General features: G+C 35.5%; 1 protein-coding gene across 5 annotated transcripts in view; it reads right to left on the reverse strand.

Annotated features, from left to right (window-relative positions):
- Positions 1 to 20,569, reverse strand: part of LOC129809499 (ataxin-2 homolog) — a 39,304-nt gene that overhangs the window by 7,638 nt on the left and 11,097 nt on the right. For 2 of the 5 annotated variants that reach the window (XM_055859344.1, XM_055859343.1), the window contains 6 exons: positions 18,163 to 18,388; positions 17,638 to 18,075; positions 12,928 to 13,375; positions 9,076 to 9,775; positions 4,775 to 4,840; positions 4,262 to 4,398 (listed from right to left, as the gene is read on the reverse strand). In XM_055859344.1, coding sequence (XP_055715319.1) covers positions 4,262 to 4,398; positions 4,775 to 4,840; positions 9,076 to 9,775; positions 12,928 to 13,375; positions 17,638 to 18,075; positions 18,163 to 18,388 — 2,015 coding nt within the window. The remainder of the gene's footprint in view (positions 1 to 4,261; positions 4,399 to 4,774; positions 4,841 to 9,075; positions 9,776 to 12,927; positions 13,376 to 17,637; positions 18,076 to 18,162; positions 18,389 to 20,569) is intronic. The other 3 variants (XM_055859348.1, XM_055859345.1, XM_055859342.1) reach the window with 2 other exon arrangements.

Genomic DNA, 20,569 nt, shown 5'->3' on the forward strand with positions numbered 1-20,569 from the left:
CATCTTGTATGATTATATAGTAGTTAGTAGTCCAAGGACAAAATCTCTAATTGTCACCAGAGATAATGAGACGACGACGGACAGGTGAGTGCTATTTATTATTCTTCTTATTAATAAAAGTCAGTCTATTGTTGATGTTTTGAGTAATTTGGCATTGCATTAATAGCGTTTTGTTGCATAAAGTTTACAAATTAGCTCGTTAAAATCATCAATTTAGAGTAGGGTGGAGTAACCACTTATCGCCACTTTTAGAAAAATGTAAAATTAATTTGATTACTCACTCAAACGGGCGACAAATCTTGTTGACAATATTCATGTTTAATTATGAAGCTAATTCGCTCAAATTCGCTGTAAGTTCTTCCTATTTTATCGTGATTCTTTACAATTGAGCGCTTTTTGTGGAATTTACAAAGGCTTTGACGCTCAATTCTATCGCTAAACCGGATGACATTTTGCCCCATATTCCCGATTGAGAGAGAGAGTCTACTGTATAACTTTTGACCCCTTATTATAAGATATCTCAATTTTGACACAAAGTTACTCAGATGTATTGACTCCAGATTCGTCAAAAAACTAGTGCTTCAATTTAATGCTGAACTACTTAAAAACTGATTTTTATTAACAATGCAAAAATAACCACTTCGTCGTCAGTTTTTACCACTTTTCCCCAGTTTTGTAACCACTTCTCGCCACCCTCTTGAAAACGTCCAAACTCGATTATTTTGAGCAATATTATGCAAAGAATACATTCAGCATTTCTTTTTCCTCGTGACCACCTTATTATTACTCACTTTAAATTAATTTTCTTCGGTTTTAGTGGAGAAATCAAATTATTATGCCCAACGCACAATAACTTTTGTTTTGTAAACATGTTTTTAATATTTCAGTGAGAGTGAGTGAGATCTAGATCTAGTCATCTAGCTCAGTCTCATAGGAAATTTTGAAAACATATTTACAAACAAAAGAAATTGTAGGTTGGGCATTAGACTGTTGCAGAAAGTAAACAAAGCAGATTTGACAACTGAAAATCTACAAAGTGAAGTTAGCGTCGCCTATTAAAAAGCAATGGCGACAGGTGGTAAAATCAAATCAAAACATTACCACTTTCCGCCATGCCTCATTTTTACATAAAAATAATATTAAATGAAATATTAATAAACTAAATACAAATTTTATGTATTCTAAGAATGTAATTAAATATGCAACAGACAGATTATTTATCCAAAAACGTAAATTTTCTTAAATGAAAATTTGATGGCACTTGTTATATTTGATAAGAAATATTGGGTTCGATGCACTTGCTTAAAATATTGCTCTAAAAAAAAACTCAAAATCTTAAATCCAAAACGAATAATTATTATTTATCGATTTTATACGTAGCAGCAATAAACATATAAATAACTTTGCGGCTCAATCATTTCATAAATCGTGAAAAATAGCCATTTCAATAAAAGTGGCGAAAAGTGGGGCACTGGCGAGAAGTGGTGACTCCACCCTAATGATTTATTTTTTTATTCCTAGAATGATTTGCTAAAAGAAATCTCCAGTTTATAAAAAAACATATTGTCCAAAACTCCTTTCCGAATCAAAACATATAATATTACCTTTATCTTTTTAAGGTATTAACACATTGGGAGCAATTTTTGCCTAAAAATATATTTTAGACAGAATTTTGACGTTTCTACCTATTGTGGTAGGCGCTCTAGTGCTAGACGCGGAGTGTAGGCGTTCTAGAAGTGTATCGTCCTATAACGGAACTGATTTTTTTTATATTTCCATTTTTTAAGCACAAACCTCTTGAGACTCAAAACTACTATAACTATACATAATATTTTTCAGAAGAACGAAAACTTATTATTTGTAATTTTCAGGAATGCTTCCTAAATGTTATGAGTTATATTGGTTCCAATCGTCCATAGATTTAAAAAAAAATACACTGAATAAGTCATAAGAATTCGACTATTGGAATTCTCAAAGTTTCCATTTCATTCGAAAATAATCTTGAATTTATTATTCGTAAGGGATTTTCAATATCAAGGCTTAAAAAGAGGTAGGGTAAGAGCTCATAATTTTGGACAGTTTCTTATTTTGGACACTTTGAGGATAAAATTGGACACAAAAAATAAATTGATTAACAATTTTTCCTCGCTGTTTTTCAGTGATATTATTGAATATTCTTTGAATATTGTGTTGATTCACGTTAGTGGTGATTTGTACATTTGACCTGAAGTGAGATTTGCCTTGTGAATTAGATTTTTCGTGTGAAAAATGGGAAATGTTGGTCATCACTGGAAATTTTGGTCATCACTGGTGAATCTCAGTGATGTGATAGTCCTTATTTTAGACAGGTGTTTTTCTCTCGAAATTTCGTGAAGTTTTAACTTTTGTGATGACTAGGTTGGACAAATGTCTGGAGAAACAAAGGAGAATCATCTCTATGAAAGAGATGTAGTGAGAAAGCCCTTGAAAGGCTCCTGGAAAGGTCAAGGAATGCGCTAATCCGTACGTACTTGGAGTACCGAAGTCAACTCACTTTAATGAATGATATGGAAAGTTTCCGGGCTTCTTGTGACATTCTACGTATCCCTTACATGAGCAGGAAGAGGGCTTGGTAAGATTGGTTCTTGAAATGGAGAACAATGAGCATCCTATTGAGGCGGATTAGCTGTCAAAATTTACAGCCAAGTTGTCCAAATTAATAACCAAGTTGTCCAAAATTCGAGTAAAATTCACCTCAACATATCAATTCATTTTTAAACGTATTAAGATTTATTTTAGTAAAAACAAAGACAATAAACCCTTGCCAAGTTTCTAAATAACCCTTCTGAAAAGAGAGTAACAAAAAAAAGTCAATTAGTATTGAAAATATCGCAGTTCAAACTTAGAACATTGATACTTATAGCACCCTGTCCAAAATTATGAGCCCTTACCCTAATTTCATTCCTTTCAGGATTTTGAACATTCGAGATTTTGAGGTTCGGGATTTTGGCTGCCTCTGAGTCAAATCATTATTTTGATTATAATTACGTTAATCTATCTCTGATCTTAAGCAGTAAAGTGTGTCTATGGCGTAAGAATCAGTTCCATTTAAAAATAGAAGAAAAACGCCCAATTTCAAAGATACTCTACTTCTCCCCATTGAATTCCTTAAAATTCACTGACGTAACGCCCGATTATTTATATTCAATTGTGCTAATCCGGGCGTTTCGCTATCTGGATCGTTTATGACTAATCCACTTAAAATAATATTTTTATTTTTATTTCCGTAATATAGTCACTACAGTAACATAATATAACTATTCAAGTTTGAGAAAAAGCAAGAATAATATTTTTATCCATTAAATAAGTGCGTGTAATCGACTCATTTCAATCATGTGCCATTTGGGTTCTTCACTAAAAAATTTCTAGCAGTGATATTTTCGCTAATGACAAGCTGGTTGATTGAAAACATTTATTGTTTTTTTCCTTGTGAAAAAAAGTATTTTAAATCCAAAGGTTTAATTAAAAGTGAATTAGCGAAAAGGCGACCCAGTTAGTGCATGCTGACTTATTTCAGTATTATCATTATTTTATAAATTTTCTTTAATATTTTTGATATTTTTTTTATATTATGTTTCTGAATGAAACAATGAATAATTCTACGGATTTAGAAGAAGTAAAAAAGAATTTCATCAGTCCAAAAACAAGCATTTAAGTAGCACTGTTCGGAAAACGATCCAGTTACCCCACTTTACTATATTGCTCCTATTGTATAATTTACGATTCTTGGGTTTAATATTAGTCAGATTTTTCAATTGTTTCTCGTTATGTTGGTCACTTATTCAGGGAAATTGACATTTATACTTTAAGAGCTTAAAATCTGTTTATTAAACAGAAATAAACTGGATAGTACTGACAATGTCCTACATGGTAAATTATTAATAAATTAAGACAAATTCAAAGACTGTAGACAATGCAAATAACACGACATAGGAGACTAGCAAACAGGTACCACAAAAAATGAAACTGTTCTTTATGTAAATTACAATAGCGAAGATTGTTTTGTCATTGGTTTCCTTTAACATATTTTCTGAAGTGAACCATATAAAAAGTTATGATAAAATCAGTGTTGTCTAAACATGATTGTTCAAGTGAAATTGTATGTTTGTGCATCAGTTATACATGGAAAAAATAAATATTGTTTGTTTTTGAAATGCTTTCCAATACAGAAAACAATCTTGCAATATTGCTCTTATACAATAACATAACAAATAAAACTCACCACGTGTTGATAAGGTTGTGAATGGAATTGCTGTGGGTGATGCGGAGTTTGTGGATAGGGCATAAACTGTTGAATGGGAGCTGCCGCCAAAATAGGTGTACCAGTAGCAGCTTGCACCTGAATTTGCGATGCTTGAACTGAAACGATGAAAGAAAGAAATAGACCCAAATTAAAGTTGCAATTCATTCTAGCCACAATACTCAGTAAACTATATATCATTTTCCTTCCGCAATACATTAAACCCAACGTTTATCCAATTTGTGGGACACTTTTCCTTTAACTCTTTATAATAAAAAAAAAACAACAGATATAACAATTATTTGTGGACAAATGACATAATTAGTGTTAGAAAATAAAATGGTTATGAAACACAAAAATTAGGCGTATTTTGGACAACTTTTTCGTCTTCTTTTCCTGTTGTCTTTACCCCCACTACAAAAAAGATTATCACTTTCCCCATTGTTTCCCAAATTGTATCCCTCTCTTCATCAACTTTCTTTCGCTCAATATCACCTGGATACGACAAGTTCCGTCGATCCCATCTCGGTGCACTCGAACTGTATCCCACTTCTGAAGCCGCTATTCAGAGACAAAGAGACAAAAAATGGTTGTGTTACAAAGTAAACTAATTTGTGTAATTGTGTCATTCTTTTTTGGTTTTTGGTTTCATTTATGTCTAAACATATTTTTATAAAATGCTTCTATTGTAATGTTTCATAATTTTTGTCATTTAAAAGTATTCTGTGTGGTTATATGTAATTAACTAAATTGATCGTTATTTATCATTTTGGTTCTTGTTTGTGTGCATCAAACTCTGTTATCAGGCAATTGACAGACGCCTAATGAATTTCATAACCATTGCACAAAAATATAAATATCAATAAATAAAAGGTTTTATAAACATAAACAAAAGATATGATCTGCTTAGAACGAATACGACACTGAAAATCAGATTGACAGTAAAAAAAAAGCGCATCAAAAGCTAAATTTTTGGGGCGATATTGAGAGGGACGATATCATGCTGTCTTTCTTCTCTAAAAAAAAAAAAACAACTGAAAGAAATATGTTTCGTTTTCATGCTTAATGCCTAGCACATAATAACATTTGTTTTGTAAACATGTTTTTGACATTTCAATGAGAGTGAGTGAGATTTAGATCTAGTCATCTCGCTCATTCTCATGTGAAATTTTGAAAGCATGTTTACAAACAAAAGTTATTGTGCGCTGGTCATAATACTCTCTTGAAGGCATTGTCATAATATTTGCAAATGTTTTTTTTTTCAGAAGAAAATAAAAAACGGATTGTAAATAATTTCAGCTAAAATAATTTATTATTTTAGCTTTAAAAATAGTTTTAATTGTACTTTTTAATACTTCTTCTTATCGTTTTTTTAATAATCTTTCATTAAAGTAGTATTTAATTACTTGAATAAATCCCAGAATGGTTTTTGTGGAAACTGTGCTTTGATTCTCTCGTATACGAAACCATGTCCTTCCTCTTTACCCCCTATTCCCCTGAATCTTAATTGTGAGATAACTCGTTTTGTCCAGAAAACAAATAATCTTGCAATCGTTTTAAAACTACTTGTAACGATCATATCTCTTGTATCAGACGTAAAAGAGTGAATTTTTCCCTTTATATAATATAATTCGATGTCATAAATTCCATATTCCTCAGGGTATTCGTCTATTTCAAGCTGTCTAGTTACTGCTTTTAGTTTTATGTTTTGAATCTTCGTTTCTGCATAGCTTGTCCCCAATCTTTAGTAATTGCATTCTTTACGTATTCCGTCCTTATGGCGACATTTACCAATTTTCAACAAAGTCTTAGGATTATAATATCGTTTGGCTATCTGACTGAATTGACTCATCAACCAGATTTTCCTCTCTCCACGTGCCGAAGTTGAAGCGCCGCATTTCTCTTAATTCACTTTTTGTTGCAAATGCAACTCTCTAGAATGAATTGACCACGAAGAGAATACTAATTCGATCGAGAACCGGGCTCACACTATCATTTGTCGCAGTGACAACTTGATTATGAATATTTAATTTATTTGATAATTTTCATTTATATTTAATCTAGAAAATATACCGTCAATGGAATCAGAAACTGTGCTAACAGCATTCGCTACGTACTTATTGAATTAAGTATGTACAGGTACATGAATTAAAAATATGTGTATTATTATTTTTATGCTTAGTGTTTGTATTCGTAGCAAACATCATGCAGCGATATGTTCTTTAAAACGAATGCAGACATAAGGCTACTCCATCGCTCTTTGATCAAACTGACGATATACTACTTGAGAAAGAGCTTTCGGTCGTTTTGCTCTAGTAGAGCCTGGTATCCAGCGCTAAGACAGCGCACAATGGGGCATATCGTTTAAGCTCTTGGCTAAAAAATTTTAATGACATCTTTACATACTGCATGTCTCACAGTTCTTTATCCACTTATTTTACTATATTTTTGAAAATGTTTGTCTTGATGTAAGGTATCTCGGTAAAAACCGAAAACCAAAATCCCGAGAGCCAAAATCCCAAACGCCAAAATCCCAAACGCCAAAATTCCAAAAACCAAAATTTCGAAAACCCAAATCCGAAATTCTTAAAAGTGTCATAGTTATTTGCACGATTCACAGGCGCTTCCTAAAGGCAAAAGGAAAATTTTCTGTATTTTGGGAAATTATTCCACACTTTAAGAAGAACTTAACTTTAAGAATTTTGACCATTCGAGATTTTGACCCATTCTGGATTTTGGCTTTTCAGGATTTCGACCCATTCGGGATTCTGAACATTCGGGATTTTGATCAATTAGGGATTTTAGCTTTCGGGATTTCGAATCCAATCGGGATTTTGGCTTTTCGGTATTTTAACAATTCATTCTGAATTTTGGCTTTTCAGGATTTTATGGCATCCGAGTGGAAGTAATTAGATAGTTGGGTGAGGGTGAACTGAACTGAACGTTTATTCAATCCTTGGTTTATATACAATTCTGATCCTATCAAGAGGACCGCTACTTCATAGTCCTAATGGACTGTTCCATCTTATTGTGGGTCTTCTCCAATGGATGGTACATTAGACCCACTTTGATCTTTGTCTCTCACACATTTCAGATTTAGCCCAATTCAGGATTCTGAACATTTGGGATTTTGGCTTTCGTGATTTCGGATCCATTCGGGATTTTGCCTTTTCGGGATTTTAACCCATTCTGGATTTTGGCTTTTCAGGATTTCGACAAATTCGGGATACTGAACATTCGGGATTTTGATCGATTCGGGATGTTAGCTTTCGGAATTTCGGATCCATTCGAGATTTTGGCTTTTCGGGATTTTAACAACCCATTCTGAATTTTGGCTTTTCAGGATTTTATGGCATCCGAGTGGAAGTAATTAGATAGTTGGGTGAGGGTGAACTGAACTGAACGTTTATTCAATCCTTGGTTTATATACATTTCTGATCCTATCAAGAGGACCGCTACTTCATAGTCCTAATGGACTTTGCCATCTTATTGTGGGTCTTCTCCAATGGATGGTACATTGGAGCCACTTTGATCTTTGTCTCATACATTTCAGATTTCGACCCATTCGGGATTCTGAACATTTGGGATTTTGGCTTTCGTGATTTCGGATCCATTCGGGATTTTAACCCATTCTGGATTTTGGCTTTTTAGGATTTCGACCAATTCGAGATTCTGAATATTAAGAATTTTGACTTTTCGGGATTTTAGCTTTCGGGATTTCGAATCCATTCGGGATGTTGTCATTTCGGGATTTGGCCCCATTCTGAATTTTGGGTTTTCGGGATTTCGAACTAATTAAAATTTTATCTTTTCGGAATTTTGACTTTTGATATTTTGGCCCGGCACTGGATATTAGTATTGTTATTGATGCAATAGCATTTAACAGAAAAAGTTCGCGATAGCTTGCTGGACTGAGTTCTTTTAAGAATGAACTCTTGGATCCTGGCAGAAACTCTCATTGTCAATCATGCAGATAAATATTGACGAATCTTTACTGCCGAATCTTACAGGTTGATTATTTTCGAGGATCAGCATGAGTCTATTTGTGCCTTTAATCTGTCAGATCCGCTGCATTCAGACCACTTCATTGGATCCATTGTGCACTTCCTATTTTTTCATTCTTTTATAAAATCAATAGCGGTCAATCCTGCTTTATATCATGGCTTATGTATGGAAGAATACACATACAGTACAACTAGTATATCACGACAGATCTGCGTTGGATTTGGGCTAAGGATAAATAATGTGTATTTGTTCCGACTGAAATCTTGATGTCCAAAATCATTTTTGTATCAACCTCTCTTGTTTAGACAATCAATTCTTTGTTAATAGTCAATAGATATTCCTATTACTTTTATACGTTCTGTAAATAATTTAAACACGGGACCTCTATTCACTGTATTTACTGAGACTTGGAGATGACAAAAAATTGCTTGAATTGCAACACACTTGACATCGTCGTTTTCTTTGTGCCTAGCATTATTATCAACTAATTATTAACTTTATTATCAAAAGGTAGAATTAAATAAGAAAAAAAAAACATGGCAAACAAGGCGCCACTACATCTTGTTCCAAATTGAAAATAACGTTTAATAGATTGGGTTTAATTTTCTTCTGCAAATTATATGACAATCCCTTAAAAAAAGTAATATTAGGGGAATTTGTAGGATCTTTAGGAGTAAAGAGAATCATTAGATAGATAACCATTCACATATGACAATTCACCATAACTATGGATATGCAGTTGTTAGTTAAGGAACAATGAAGCTTGACAGATTGACAAGGATGAGACTTACTTTTGCGATATCTACTCTGTTGTCCAGCATGGTGGTGCTGTGAAGTCTGAAAGGGTCCCTGCTGCGTTGGCACCACGTAAGTGGGAATCGTCATGAGGGACGTTGGGGCTGTGGCCACATGCTGAGCTGGCTGGGGATATCCTCCAGCCGCCGCCGTGGCAGCACCTTGAACAATCGCCGGCCCCGGCGTCTGGGGTGTGTGTGGCCGCGAGGGATTGGGCGTGCTGGGACTGCGCGGCGTAAATGGCTTTGCAGCCGGATTAAGTACGAATTTCTTCGTTCCGGCCGGCTTCTCTGCAACACCCGAGCCCGCCTCGCCCGTCGCGGCCCCACCCGTCACCCCGCCGCTCTGTTGCACCTGCTGTGGCGGCGTCGTGGAGGCTGACGGGGCGCCAGACGACGGAGTTACGGCCAGTGGCGGCTGTTGCTGCTGAGCCGGCGGCACCTGCTGCGGCGGCGGCGGCTGTTGTGGTGGCTGTGTGGCCACAACGGCCGGTTGCATGGCCTGCGTATTTATTATCTGAGGTGGCGGTATTTGCTGTTGCGGCGGCATCTGTTGCATTTCTTGCGGCGGCGACGGCGGCTGATGCTGAGATTTTGCTGCTGCTGGGCTCTCCATCACACCCACTTGTTGTGGCTGTGGCGGTGGTGGCTGCTGAGGCACCTGCATCTGCGGTGGCGAGTGATCCGGCTGTGGATGCTGTTATTCAACAGAATACCAGTTAGCAAGTAGCAAAGTTATTATTATAAGTTGGAACAGCTGCAACCTGAGTACGGATTCTGCATATGTCTGATTAGTGTCCTATGAGATGCTTATTAACACTTGGAAGGACCCTAGTGGCAGCCGCTGCCAATTTAGTTTTCAATTTTATTTTTTATAGTAAAGAATATAAATCATTTCGCCTGGAAGCCTGATTGAATGCGTGCAGAATTTATCTGGCTATTTTTTCGTTATAAAATTTTTAATAAAAATTAAATATTAATGTAAATATATTGCAAAAACAAAAAAAAAACTGCACTCGGAAGGACCAAGTGGCAGTTGCTGCCATATGCATTTTATATGGGAGTTTGACGTTCTGCAGATGTAATTTTCTTGATTGTTAGTGTATAAAAGCCTTAAAAGAACAAATTGAAAGTGTTTTTGCAAATTATTGAGAAGAATTATGAGGAAAAGTGACATGCCTTTGAATGCGTCAGTTTTTGAATGCTTCAATTTTTCTCTTATTTCCCAAAGCTAAAATTCCATTTTGTTAAGCGAAGTTAATAGAAAATAGTTAATAATATTGAAAAATTTTCTATAGAATATAGTTAAAAATATCAAAATATTATGTAAAATCCGATAAATGATAGCGGCTACCACTTAATCCCACCGCGACACTTTTAGTTAGGGTTCTACGAAGTGTTAAACAAGTGATGGTAGGATGGACGCAAAACTCCCGTCGCGAATCGGTCAAGCTTCTGTAGTAATGAGAGAGCTTGGCAGAAGCGTGGTAAGGAAGGCCGAGTGTAGTCATTCGGCTAAATTATCGGTTTTCAAAGCTGCGTTCATTCCCGTTCTCACCTTTGGTCATGAGATTTGGGTAATGGCCGAAAAAGTAATACCGCGAATACAAGTTCTTAGCTGCTCACCGTTCGTGAGTGAGCTAAAGAGCCGAAGAGTTGCTTTTTAGAGTTGAGAGATCAAAACGTTGATGGTATGGTCATGTTCAGCGCATAAATGAAAGATGATTTACCAGAAAAGCTATGAAAGCCATTGGGAGGAGACCTCGATCTCGGGGCAGACCTAGGGCAAGGTGGGTGAATCAAATTCAGGATTTTGCCTTTGAGCGCCTTAAGTTCGAACCCGAACGCGAACATCTTCCTGAAGTGTGGAGGATCGACAGGCGTGGGCTGTTAACCTTGATGTCATGGACTTGCGACCCCAATAGGGAAAAGCGTTTGAAGATAAAAATGATGATGAGGCCTTTATTCTAGAAAGTTTTTCGTTTTCAAGTATCAAAAGTCACTAAAGTTTAGTTCTAGAGGCGAAACCATTACAAATATCGACTTAGGACTTCCGGGGACCCTCCCATAAGTCGATCTTAAAAATTTTTAGTACAGTAGACTCTCTTTCTCAATTGGGCATTTGGGACAAAAAGTCATCCGGTTTATCGATAGATTTGGGGGTCGTCAAAGCCTTTGTAAATTCCACAAAAAGCGCTCAATTATAACCCTCTAACGGTGTTTTCTTTAATATACGAAAAAAAGTTCTAAAACAATGTTTTCTAGGATAATTATGATCCAATGAAGTCGAAAAAACCATCCATTCTGCATTATCTTTTTTAGTTTAGGCGCTATGTGAGAAGATATAAAAATTTTTTGAAACTCTTTTTACTTCTAAAATTCACATTTTTAGTTTCGTCAAATTTTTTAAATAAAATATACAAAGTAGAATGACATATCTTTCAGTAAAAGTAAATTTATTTTAGTCAGATAACTTTAAATCGGTATTTCTATGGAAATTGGAAATGAGTTTTTTTGCACAAATATTTTTTGTTTTTTCTCTGACCTGTCACACAAAACTGGGAATAGCAGTAAAACGAAGAGTCAAAATGAGTTCAAACTTTCAGGAGATGTTTATAAGACTACTACCGAGGACACTATAGCACTTTTAAATAAATAAAACCTTTATTTTCGCTGTAAATGTGATTTTTGTGAAGATCGCCTGGAGGCGGTCTTACCCGTTAGAGGGATAAAGAATCATGATAAAATAGGAAGAACTTACAGCGAATTTGAGCAAATTATCTTCATAATTAAACGTAAAAATTGTCAAGAAAATTTTTCGCCCGATTGAAAAAGAGTCGATTGAGCGAGAGTCTAGTGTAAGCCCTTTTTTCCCTCCCTTCCCTTTCCCCTTCATGCGAATTTTTAGATATGTTTTAGAGGTTGTCTAGGCGGGCCGGTGTCTCAAGGTTTCACAAGATTAAGAAGCTCTATAGAGCGTATTTCTCAACAGCTTGGGGTCTTGTTTGAGCTCATTGAAAAGGTCTTGGAATTCTGGACAAATTGGAACTAATTCCAATCGGGTTTGAACCGTTCGTAAATCGATAATTAATTTTTATCTGAAATTCACTGATCGAACGATGGTAGCTAAGTGTGTTCCCTTTTAATGGTTTCTCTAGTTCAAACGACCAAGTACACCCTGTTGACTGATGAAAAAAAATCCTTCAACTGGTAAAATAATTATAGGCTCATTTCAAGTTCTGCTACAGGCCACAATGAAACCCAGTAAAAAAAAATAACAGAAGCACTCCTGGAAATTTAATAGACAAGCTATCAACCTTTCCCTTCTGTGCAACTTTTCTTTAAACCTTTTTCATTCTTCGTGTTTAAATTTGAGAGATAAACTTTCCTGTAATTCAGATATTAAATAAACAAAAATTCTTAAGAGTTCCTCTAGATGGTGGTTTCTCCCTCTTAGCAAAAGAAATTAAAAAACTTTCATTTGGAATTGAATAAAAAAAAAAGAATGTTTATGAAAACAATTCATTTGGAAGATATATCTTCATTGTATGCTTGTCTTTCCGTTTACCAGAAAGTTTTTTTTTTGAGTATCTGTTGAAGAATCAGAGAATGTGAATGACAGTGGAAAAGTTTCCTGAAACCATCTCTTTAGCGGAAGGAGATTTAGTATATAAATTTACTGCGGGTAAAATCAGCATTGATATAACATTTCTATCATATTGTGAAAGGAAGTTCTCCGTGTACAAAAGGATATTCATTTTTCGTTTTTTTTTGGTTTCATGCAAAATTACTAAATTAGCTCAAATTCCTGAAAGAAAATTTAAACAAAAAAATAGCAAGAAAACTCACCTGATGCGCAGATGATGGTGCCAAGTGGAAGTTCTCTTTGAAGTTCCTAAACTCCTGCACCTGTTCCTCACGTGAGCGTGGTGTCCTTTGTGGCTGAGGTGGCGCTGACACCAATTTTGGCGGCACCTGAATAATTTGATGCACAATCCCCGGTGGTGACATAGCCTCACCCGGACCAGGCGGTGGTGCCATGTGAGTGGTCACAACATGAGCATGGGGATGAGCCACGTGCATCGGTGGTTTTCCCATATTCGGCATCGGGTTGGGCATCGCCTGTGGCCCCACCATCGATGGTGGTGGCTCAGTATAGGCGACTTGAGGTGCAGCCGCTGGCGCATATTGCTGCCGAATATTCCTTGGAGGCATTTGAGCTTTCTGTTGATTCCCACTGGGAACATTTGCGCCATCCCCATTCATCTTAGAGCCCACCACAATTGGAGGAGGTTGACTGTTTTTTTTTTAACAAAAAAAAAAAAAGATACACATCGTAAAAGGAATCTCTATTAAATCTTTCGTAAGCACAATGCTCAGTATTCTTACTCTTTAATCTCATTTAAAATTTAAACTTTCTTATTACGAAAGAAAATCAACTTTAAAGTTCGCTAACAAAACTTTCTGACAACTCTTTTTTTTTTCAAAAGCCTAAAAGCAATGGCACTGCTTCGTTTTTGGTATGCTGTTGTTGTGAAATGAGGTCAATAATAATTAGCGTGCTGAAAACGTGTAAGAAATCCCTTTGCTTCTTACATTATTCAACACAGAAATATTTTATATCTTTGCATTGTTGTATACATTGTTAGTGCTCTCAAAATCATAAGCAATTGAGAGCCAAAATTAAAACAACGTGAAGTGGAGTTTCCTATAAATTCAACCCTTTGTATCCGTTTTTATGAGTTTTTTTTTTGTCTGATACCCACAAGTTTTCTTAGCCATTCCTTAAAATTTAATGAATCATTTTACTTTTTTATTGTAGTACTACAAGAGAAACAATAAAATTTGTCATTGGAAAAAAAACGTTGAATAATGAGAAAATTTTCACAATATTTCAAAAGAAATCTAATTTTTTTAGGTTAATGAATGGTTTATGAATCATTTGATCAATTTCACATTTTTCACTGACCAAAATGGAATATTTTGCCACAAATTTTGTGGCATTGCTGAAAATCCAAAGTTTCTGCAATTCTGGGAAGCTTCTTGACAGAATAAAATTGCGTATACCACAGAAAAATCATGTTTTCTAAGTAAGTATATAACTTTCATTCACTGAATTCAATTCAATTTAATTTAATCAATCTTCAATCTTGAATATATTGAAATATTCAAAAAGAATTTTTACAATATACAGAGAGCCATAAAGGCTGTATAGCAGTGATGGAATTTTATGATGTGATCAATGTTATTTATATTTGGATTTCAGAAGGTCCTCACAGTGTCTCCAGATTCAGAAGATAGAAAGCGTTTCAAATAGTTCCATGTAAACTCGGATACGTGCACACGAAAATTATTGATCACTAATGAGGCAAGAAAGAATTAATGGTCTTGTGAAAACTATTGACGATGGATCACTTTTCCATGTGGAGCACGTGTTTGGCCTAAATAGAAGTGAATTGCGCCCAGAGTCCCTAAACTAGAGTAGCGTACATGCAAGAAGAGTAGAAACAAAATTAACCACAGAGCAAGGAACGATGGGATCGAGAATCTTCGTTTTTTCCATTTTGTTTTTTACACTTTTGTTTTTCTCAGTTTGTCTGTGGAATCTATGTTTTCGGTAATTTTTGTTTTTTGGAAACTCTGCCTTTGGAAATCTTGTCTTTCATTCATTTTGCACAATTTTCGTAAATTTTGTCTGTAACACATTTTGCACAAGTGTATCTTATAACTTTCCTAAAATTTCTCTTTTCTCAGAAAAATTCCATTTGTCCCAAAGGAGGAAACTAAAAACTTCCCAAAACACAGAGAATTACCCTTTGCCCCAAAGGATTATGCCCAACGCATAATAACTTTTGTTTTGTAAAATTGTTTTTGACATTTCAGTGAGAGTGAGTGAGATCTAGATCTAGTCATCTCGCTCATTCTCATGGGAAATTTTGAAAACATGTTTATAAACAAAAGTTATTGTGCGTTGGGCATTAAACTAAAAACCTCCCAAAAACAGAAAATTTCCTTTTGTCCCGACAGGCGATATTGATAACTTCCCAAAACACAGAAAAATTCCCTTTGCCCAAAATGACGAAAGTAAAAATTTCCCAAAACACAGAAAATTTCCCTTTGCCCAAAATGACGAAACTAAAAATTTCCCAAAACACAGAAAATTTTCCTTTGCCCAAAATGACGAAACTAAAAATTTTCCAAAACACAGAAAATTTCCCTTTGTCCTAAAGGACGATACTGATAATTTCCCAAAACACAGAGAATTTCCATTTGCCGTGAAGGACGAAACTAAAAACTTCAAGAAACACCGATGTAATATCATTATTTTATTTAATAAAATATACTTGTTTAAAATATATGAAAGATAAGATTTCCAAAGACAAAATTTCCAAAAAACAAAAAATTACCGAAGACAAAGATTCCAAACACAAACTGGGAAAAACAAAAGTGTAAAAAACAAAATGGAAAAAACAAAGATTCCGCAAACCAGGAAAGATACAGTGTGGTCTCTCCATTTACAAAAGGAAATAGCTCTGATCACACATTTTTGACCCGTTGTGAGCGACTTCAGATAGATTTCATGAGGGAGGAGTGTGATCCACCGTTGGAAAGGTCTCGACTTCAACTACAATATACTAAGTTTTAAAGAAAAAGCATCGTCTAGTTTTCGAAATATTTGAGATCGAAATCTGTCCAAAATAGATTTTTCAATTAATCGGACTTTCGATTAAATCGGATGAAGTTGCGGTGTCAGTAGGGTTGTAATACTCCACAAAAGCTTTCCAAAACTCCATTTTTTTCAAATTCTAACAATTAGAACCTGAAATATGGCCATTTGAAAATTAAATTTTTGTTCCCTTTAAACTCAGGTCAGGGGTCAGGAGGGGGGCTTACATTTTTTTAATCGAAAGCTTTTAGGACCAGCTTTAATGAATAAAAATTTGACATCGATCGATGCCATAGGGGCTGAGTTATTTAGAAAACAAAACTTGCTGGTGTTTCAAAATGGCCAAGGGGGGGAGGAGGTCTGACATCATCTACTTCTAGCCACCCATCGACATTTAACCTTTGCCGCAAAGCGCTTGTCGATCTCTCTCTCTCTCTGTTCTCTCCAGAAATAGTTACGGACGGAACGGGCAGACGTCCCGTCCACGAAAATCGACTTATAGCGCATATGATATTTGTGATCTGTGAGTTTCAAAAAGTGTAAATCCAAAATTTAGGCCCGATCTGACGAAGCCGAATTTCACCTCGGACCACAAAAGCTGAGATTGTAAAGAATCTCAGCTAACATACTCAAACCAGTTTAACCGTGGTATCACACTAGGGAATTTCACATTAAAATTTTAATGTGATTCACATTAATTGTTGCTGATATGTGTCCTAATGTGCAATTTTCGTCGAGAGCTTTTAGAAATCGATTCATTTAGTGATGAAAAGGTGGACTCGAGTCCTGAAAATTCGTTTAAATGGTTTAAAATAGCATAAATACGATTGATAATTAATGAGCAAAATTTGCTCATTAAATTTTCATCAGGTACTACTTTATTGCAGTCATTCGGGTAGTTTCTGCGCAACAATTTTCTCACCAATTTATTTGTAATTAAATTGTGATAAAAAGTAGTGCTAATACCTACTATTTATCGCGCACGAGATGGAGAAAGGACAAAAGACATTGAAAAAGATCGGTGAAGAGGATAAGTAAGAAAAAAGCTAAACAAAAATGTGTTCGATCTACATTATATATTCCTTCATAAACTTCTAGGATTTCGTGGTCAAATGAGATGGTGGCCGAATTAATTGAAGCTGTGCATCAGGAATCAGTCTTTTGGGACTACAACTGCCGGGAATACAAAAAAAAGGCAGCCGATCTGATGGTTTTCAGGCCGTTTGCGACAAATTGAGTCACCAATCGCCGGAACTCACACCTCAGTCGGGATTTGGGGGATATTGGCTCCCTCATTTTCGTAGTCTTCTTTTGAAAATAAAGCCCTACAATTTGGAGCAGCTCTTTAAATTCCTCCGAAGTCATCCGGAGAAAATTATTATGTCCAAAAAAAATCGCGCTAGAGAATTTCAACGATACCATGTGAAGGTCGCGTTAGGAGCCAATCTCTCGCCAACATCCTCCTTCTTCTCGCTTAACGGGTCCTTTTGCGCGACCTAAAAATAGCGTACAGGAGGAAAACTTCCTCTTCTTCAATAAAATCGCACATTTTCGCTCAAACGACTGAAATGCTTCAAAAATAAAAACATTCATCTCTGACAACCCGTGTGCCATCGTGACATTGAGCAATTCTAGCAATGTGTCCTGACTAAATCAGCGATTTCGAGTGGTTCTAGAAGTTTTAATGAGCAACTTTTCACTTTAACTTTAATGTGAAATTTTTTTCGTGTGATAACTCCATAAGTGCGTAATTTCAAATTTCTTTAAGGGAAAAATTCAAAATTTGAAAAATCACTTCATAAACCAGTTGTAAAACTTAGAGCAGATAATGTACACTCTGGCTTCCGTTTGAATATTTTTAAATCCTTAAGAGAATAGAAAAGAAATCGTACCTGTGCATATATGGTGGTTGGGTGTGAATATATTGTTGTGGAGTCGCACTTATTTGGGGTTGCTGCTGTGACTGTGGTGGCGGCTGCTGCTGTGGCGGCGGCTGGACCATTGGTATAGCCTGGTAATTGTTATTCTTGTGTGGTGCCTGTGGACTCTGTGGTATCTGTGGACCATTGTTATTACTTGGCGGTGGTGTACTTCGCACGAGTTTACCAGTTGACTGTCCCTTGCGTTTAGCTGGAGGCACATATTTCTGTGTATTCGTTGACGGTCCCTTCGACTGCATATTGGCATCGGGACTACTTGTGCTAGGTCTCTCCCTCTCGACGGCCGCAAAGGCCGCCTCTTCGTCACCATTTTCAACATCCACACGCTCATTGTGTGCTGGATGGCTTTCAATTTCTTTAGCTATCTCCTCAGCTTTTGCCTCTGCATCCCTAAAAACAAAAACAAAAAAAAAACATCCAATCCATGCAGACATTCCCATGCTAAACATTTTGCATTTCCTCAATGAATGCCATTACTTGAAATCTTGTGTATCCTTCTTCTGGATTTGCATTGTATAGCCTGCCAGGGATTGATCAAATGTTGATTGAACACCATACATTGTCTCATTCTTGTGGAACATGTCATTTGCATCCCAACCATTTGCGTTGCCATCTAGCTCAAGGAGGAACTCCATCTCACCATTTACTGTTCCACTGGTTGGATCCCATGGCTCTAGCTCTTTATCTTCTCCTCGTGATGAACCTAATCCAATTAGTACATAAACATAATTTAATTCTAAACCCAATTAATAAGAATTATTATGTTTAATTTAGAATTTAGGTTACATTTGAGTTATAATGTCATGATTAAAGAAGATAATGGAACCCCTCAAGGACATTAAAGACATAATTTTAGTTTCATAGTAAGATATCCAATGAGAGCCGATCATTCTAATACGGTCAAGTTATCTCGGCTTTGGGAATTTCAACACATCACAGCTGAACGAATATATTCACTTATGGTCTTTAATTTATTTAAAATTTATAATATTTATTTATTTGAATTTCCGCAAAAGTGAATTATATATTGAGAAGTATTTGAATTCTCAACAAGTAAGTTAATGCTTGTTCCTCTATTTAGATAAGAAATCGTTCTCTCAATTCTAAGATAAATCTCCAAGATTTAAATCGACCTGTAAAAGTTGATTTGTACTCCTTTAAATATATTTAAATTTAAACTGTTTTTTAATCAAATCTTTAATTTTCGGGCCTTCTGTAAAATATAGCGAGTCTCACAAAAACAAAACTGAAGGTGGCTGAAATATAGAAATTCAAAGCTTATTTAAAATACCTTTAACCTTAAAGCGGTTGTAACTTTAAAATTTCTCTTATTAAAGTTGTGTCAAGTTGCAAATTTAAACTCTTCAAGAATATCGATGAATTTGGCGAATCAAAAATGCTTTTTTTCTGTTGTTTACAATCAAAATAGATTCATTTAATAAATAAAATAGACTAGATTAAATAATATTACACCTATAGAGAATACTTTCAAAGTGTAAATGGGAAAAATTAAAAATTTCAGTATATTCGATATCTTCCAAGGTAAAGCAGACCGAGACTACAAATTAGTGTCCTCGAATGTCTTCTAAAACCTCAGCGAGTAAAGAATAGGGGGAAGTGGGGCACCTTTGAAATTGAGATTATTCACAAAATTTTAAATAAAATTTAGCCTTATCGGGATATAACTTAGCTATTACAAACAGTTTGATAAGCTGAATTGCATTTCGATATGGCTCAGTTTCACTTAAACACAGGAGAAAAATCCCAATTTCAAAGGTGCCCCACTTTCCCCTATGAAAAAAAAACCATATTGAAATTTCGAGACTCAGGCTGATCCTCAAGAGTATTTAAATTTGGCAGTCAAGAATTATGTAAAGGAAATTAATGCAAAGGACCTCTAATCAATGATCCTTAGCCCTTAGGGAATGAGTTTGGGATTGGGATAAATCTTTACTGTGAAACTTTATAGGCTAAATATTTTCGAAGGTGAGCCTGAGTGTATTTAGACTCGGAGAGAACCAATATCCCAAACGCTAAAATCCCGAAAAAGCCAAAATCCTGAAAGTACAAAATCCTGAAAGAGTGCAATCGTGGGAGTAGCTATGACACTTTTAAGAATTCGGGATTTTGGTTTACGGAATTTTAGCCCATTCGGGATTTTGGCGTTCGGGATTTTGGCTTTCGAGATATTGGTTTACGGTATTTTGACCGGGACCCATTTAGACCCTTACCAGAGATATCAACCATGATTATCGAAAGTTCTAGTTCCAAAAATTCTTTTATCAATAATGAAGGGTCGATGTGAAATGTGTCAAAAAATAAGAGATTAAAAATCTGCATTGAATAACACGAACTATATTGGAAGCAATATACAGTAGAGTTTCTTAAACTTCAATATTTGGAGTTATGTAACAGTTCTTAATCCTCAATGTCCAAAGGAGATCATGGATACTCAGCACTCAAAGATATTTAAGAAATTGTTCAATAATCATTACAGCCCACTTCAAGCACATATTAATGGTGTAGGAACTTTATCATCAAAATTTACAACGAATCCCGATACATCATGTGAGGGAACTATCATCAGATAAATCATTTAGACTTAGAAGACAAAGAACCTTCATCCTTCTTCTGAGAATGTTGACAGGATCCGTTTAAAGACTTAACTATTATAATAGAATATTAAGTATTACTGAGTGATTGCAAGGCTTAAGGATAAGGCATGTTGTTTCTCTTGCCATAAGGTAAGGACTAATGGGACAGGACTAGTCTCAATATATTTTCTATGTCCTTAATTAATAAGACAGTGAGGCTATTTACACCGCCGCATTAGATTGGGATTGAACTGTTCCAAAATCTGACTTTGAATCATTAAGTCTCAATC

The sequence above is a fragment of the Phlebotomus papatasi genome, chromosome 1 (assembly GCF_024763615.1).
Source record: "Phlebotomus papatasi isolate M1 chromosome 1, Ppap_2.1, whole genome shotgun sequence".
Lineage (NCBI taxonomy): Eukaryota > Metazoa > Arthropoda > Insecta > Diptera > Psychodidae > Phlebotomus > Phlebotomus papatasi.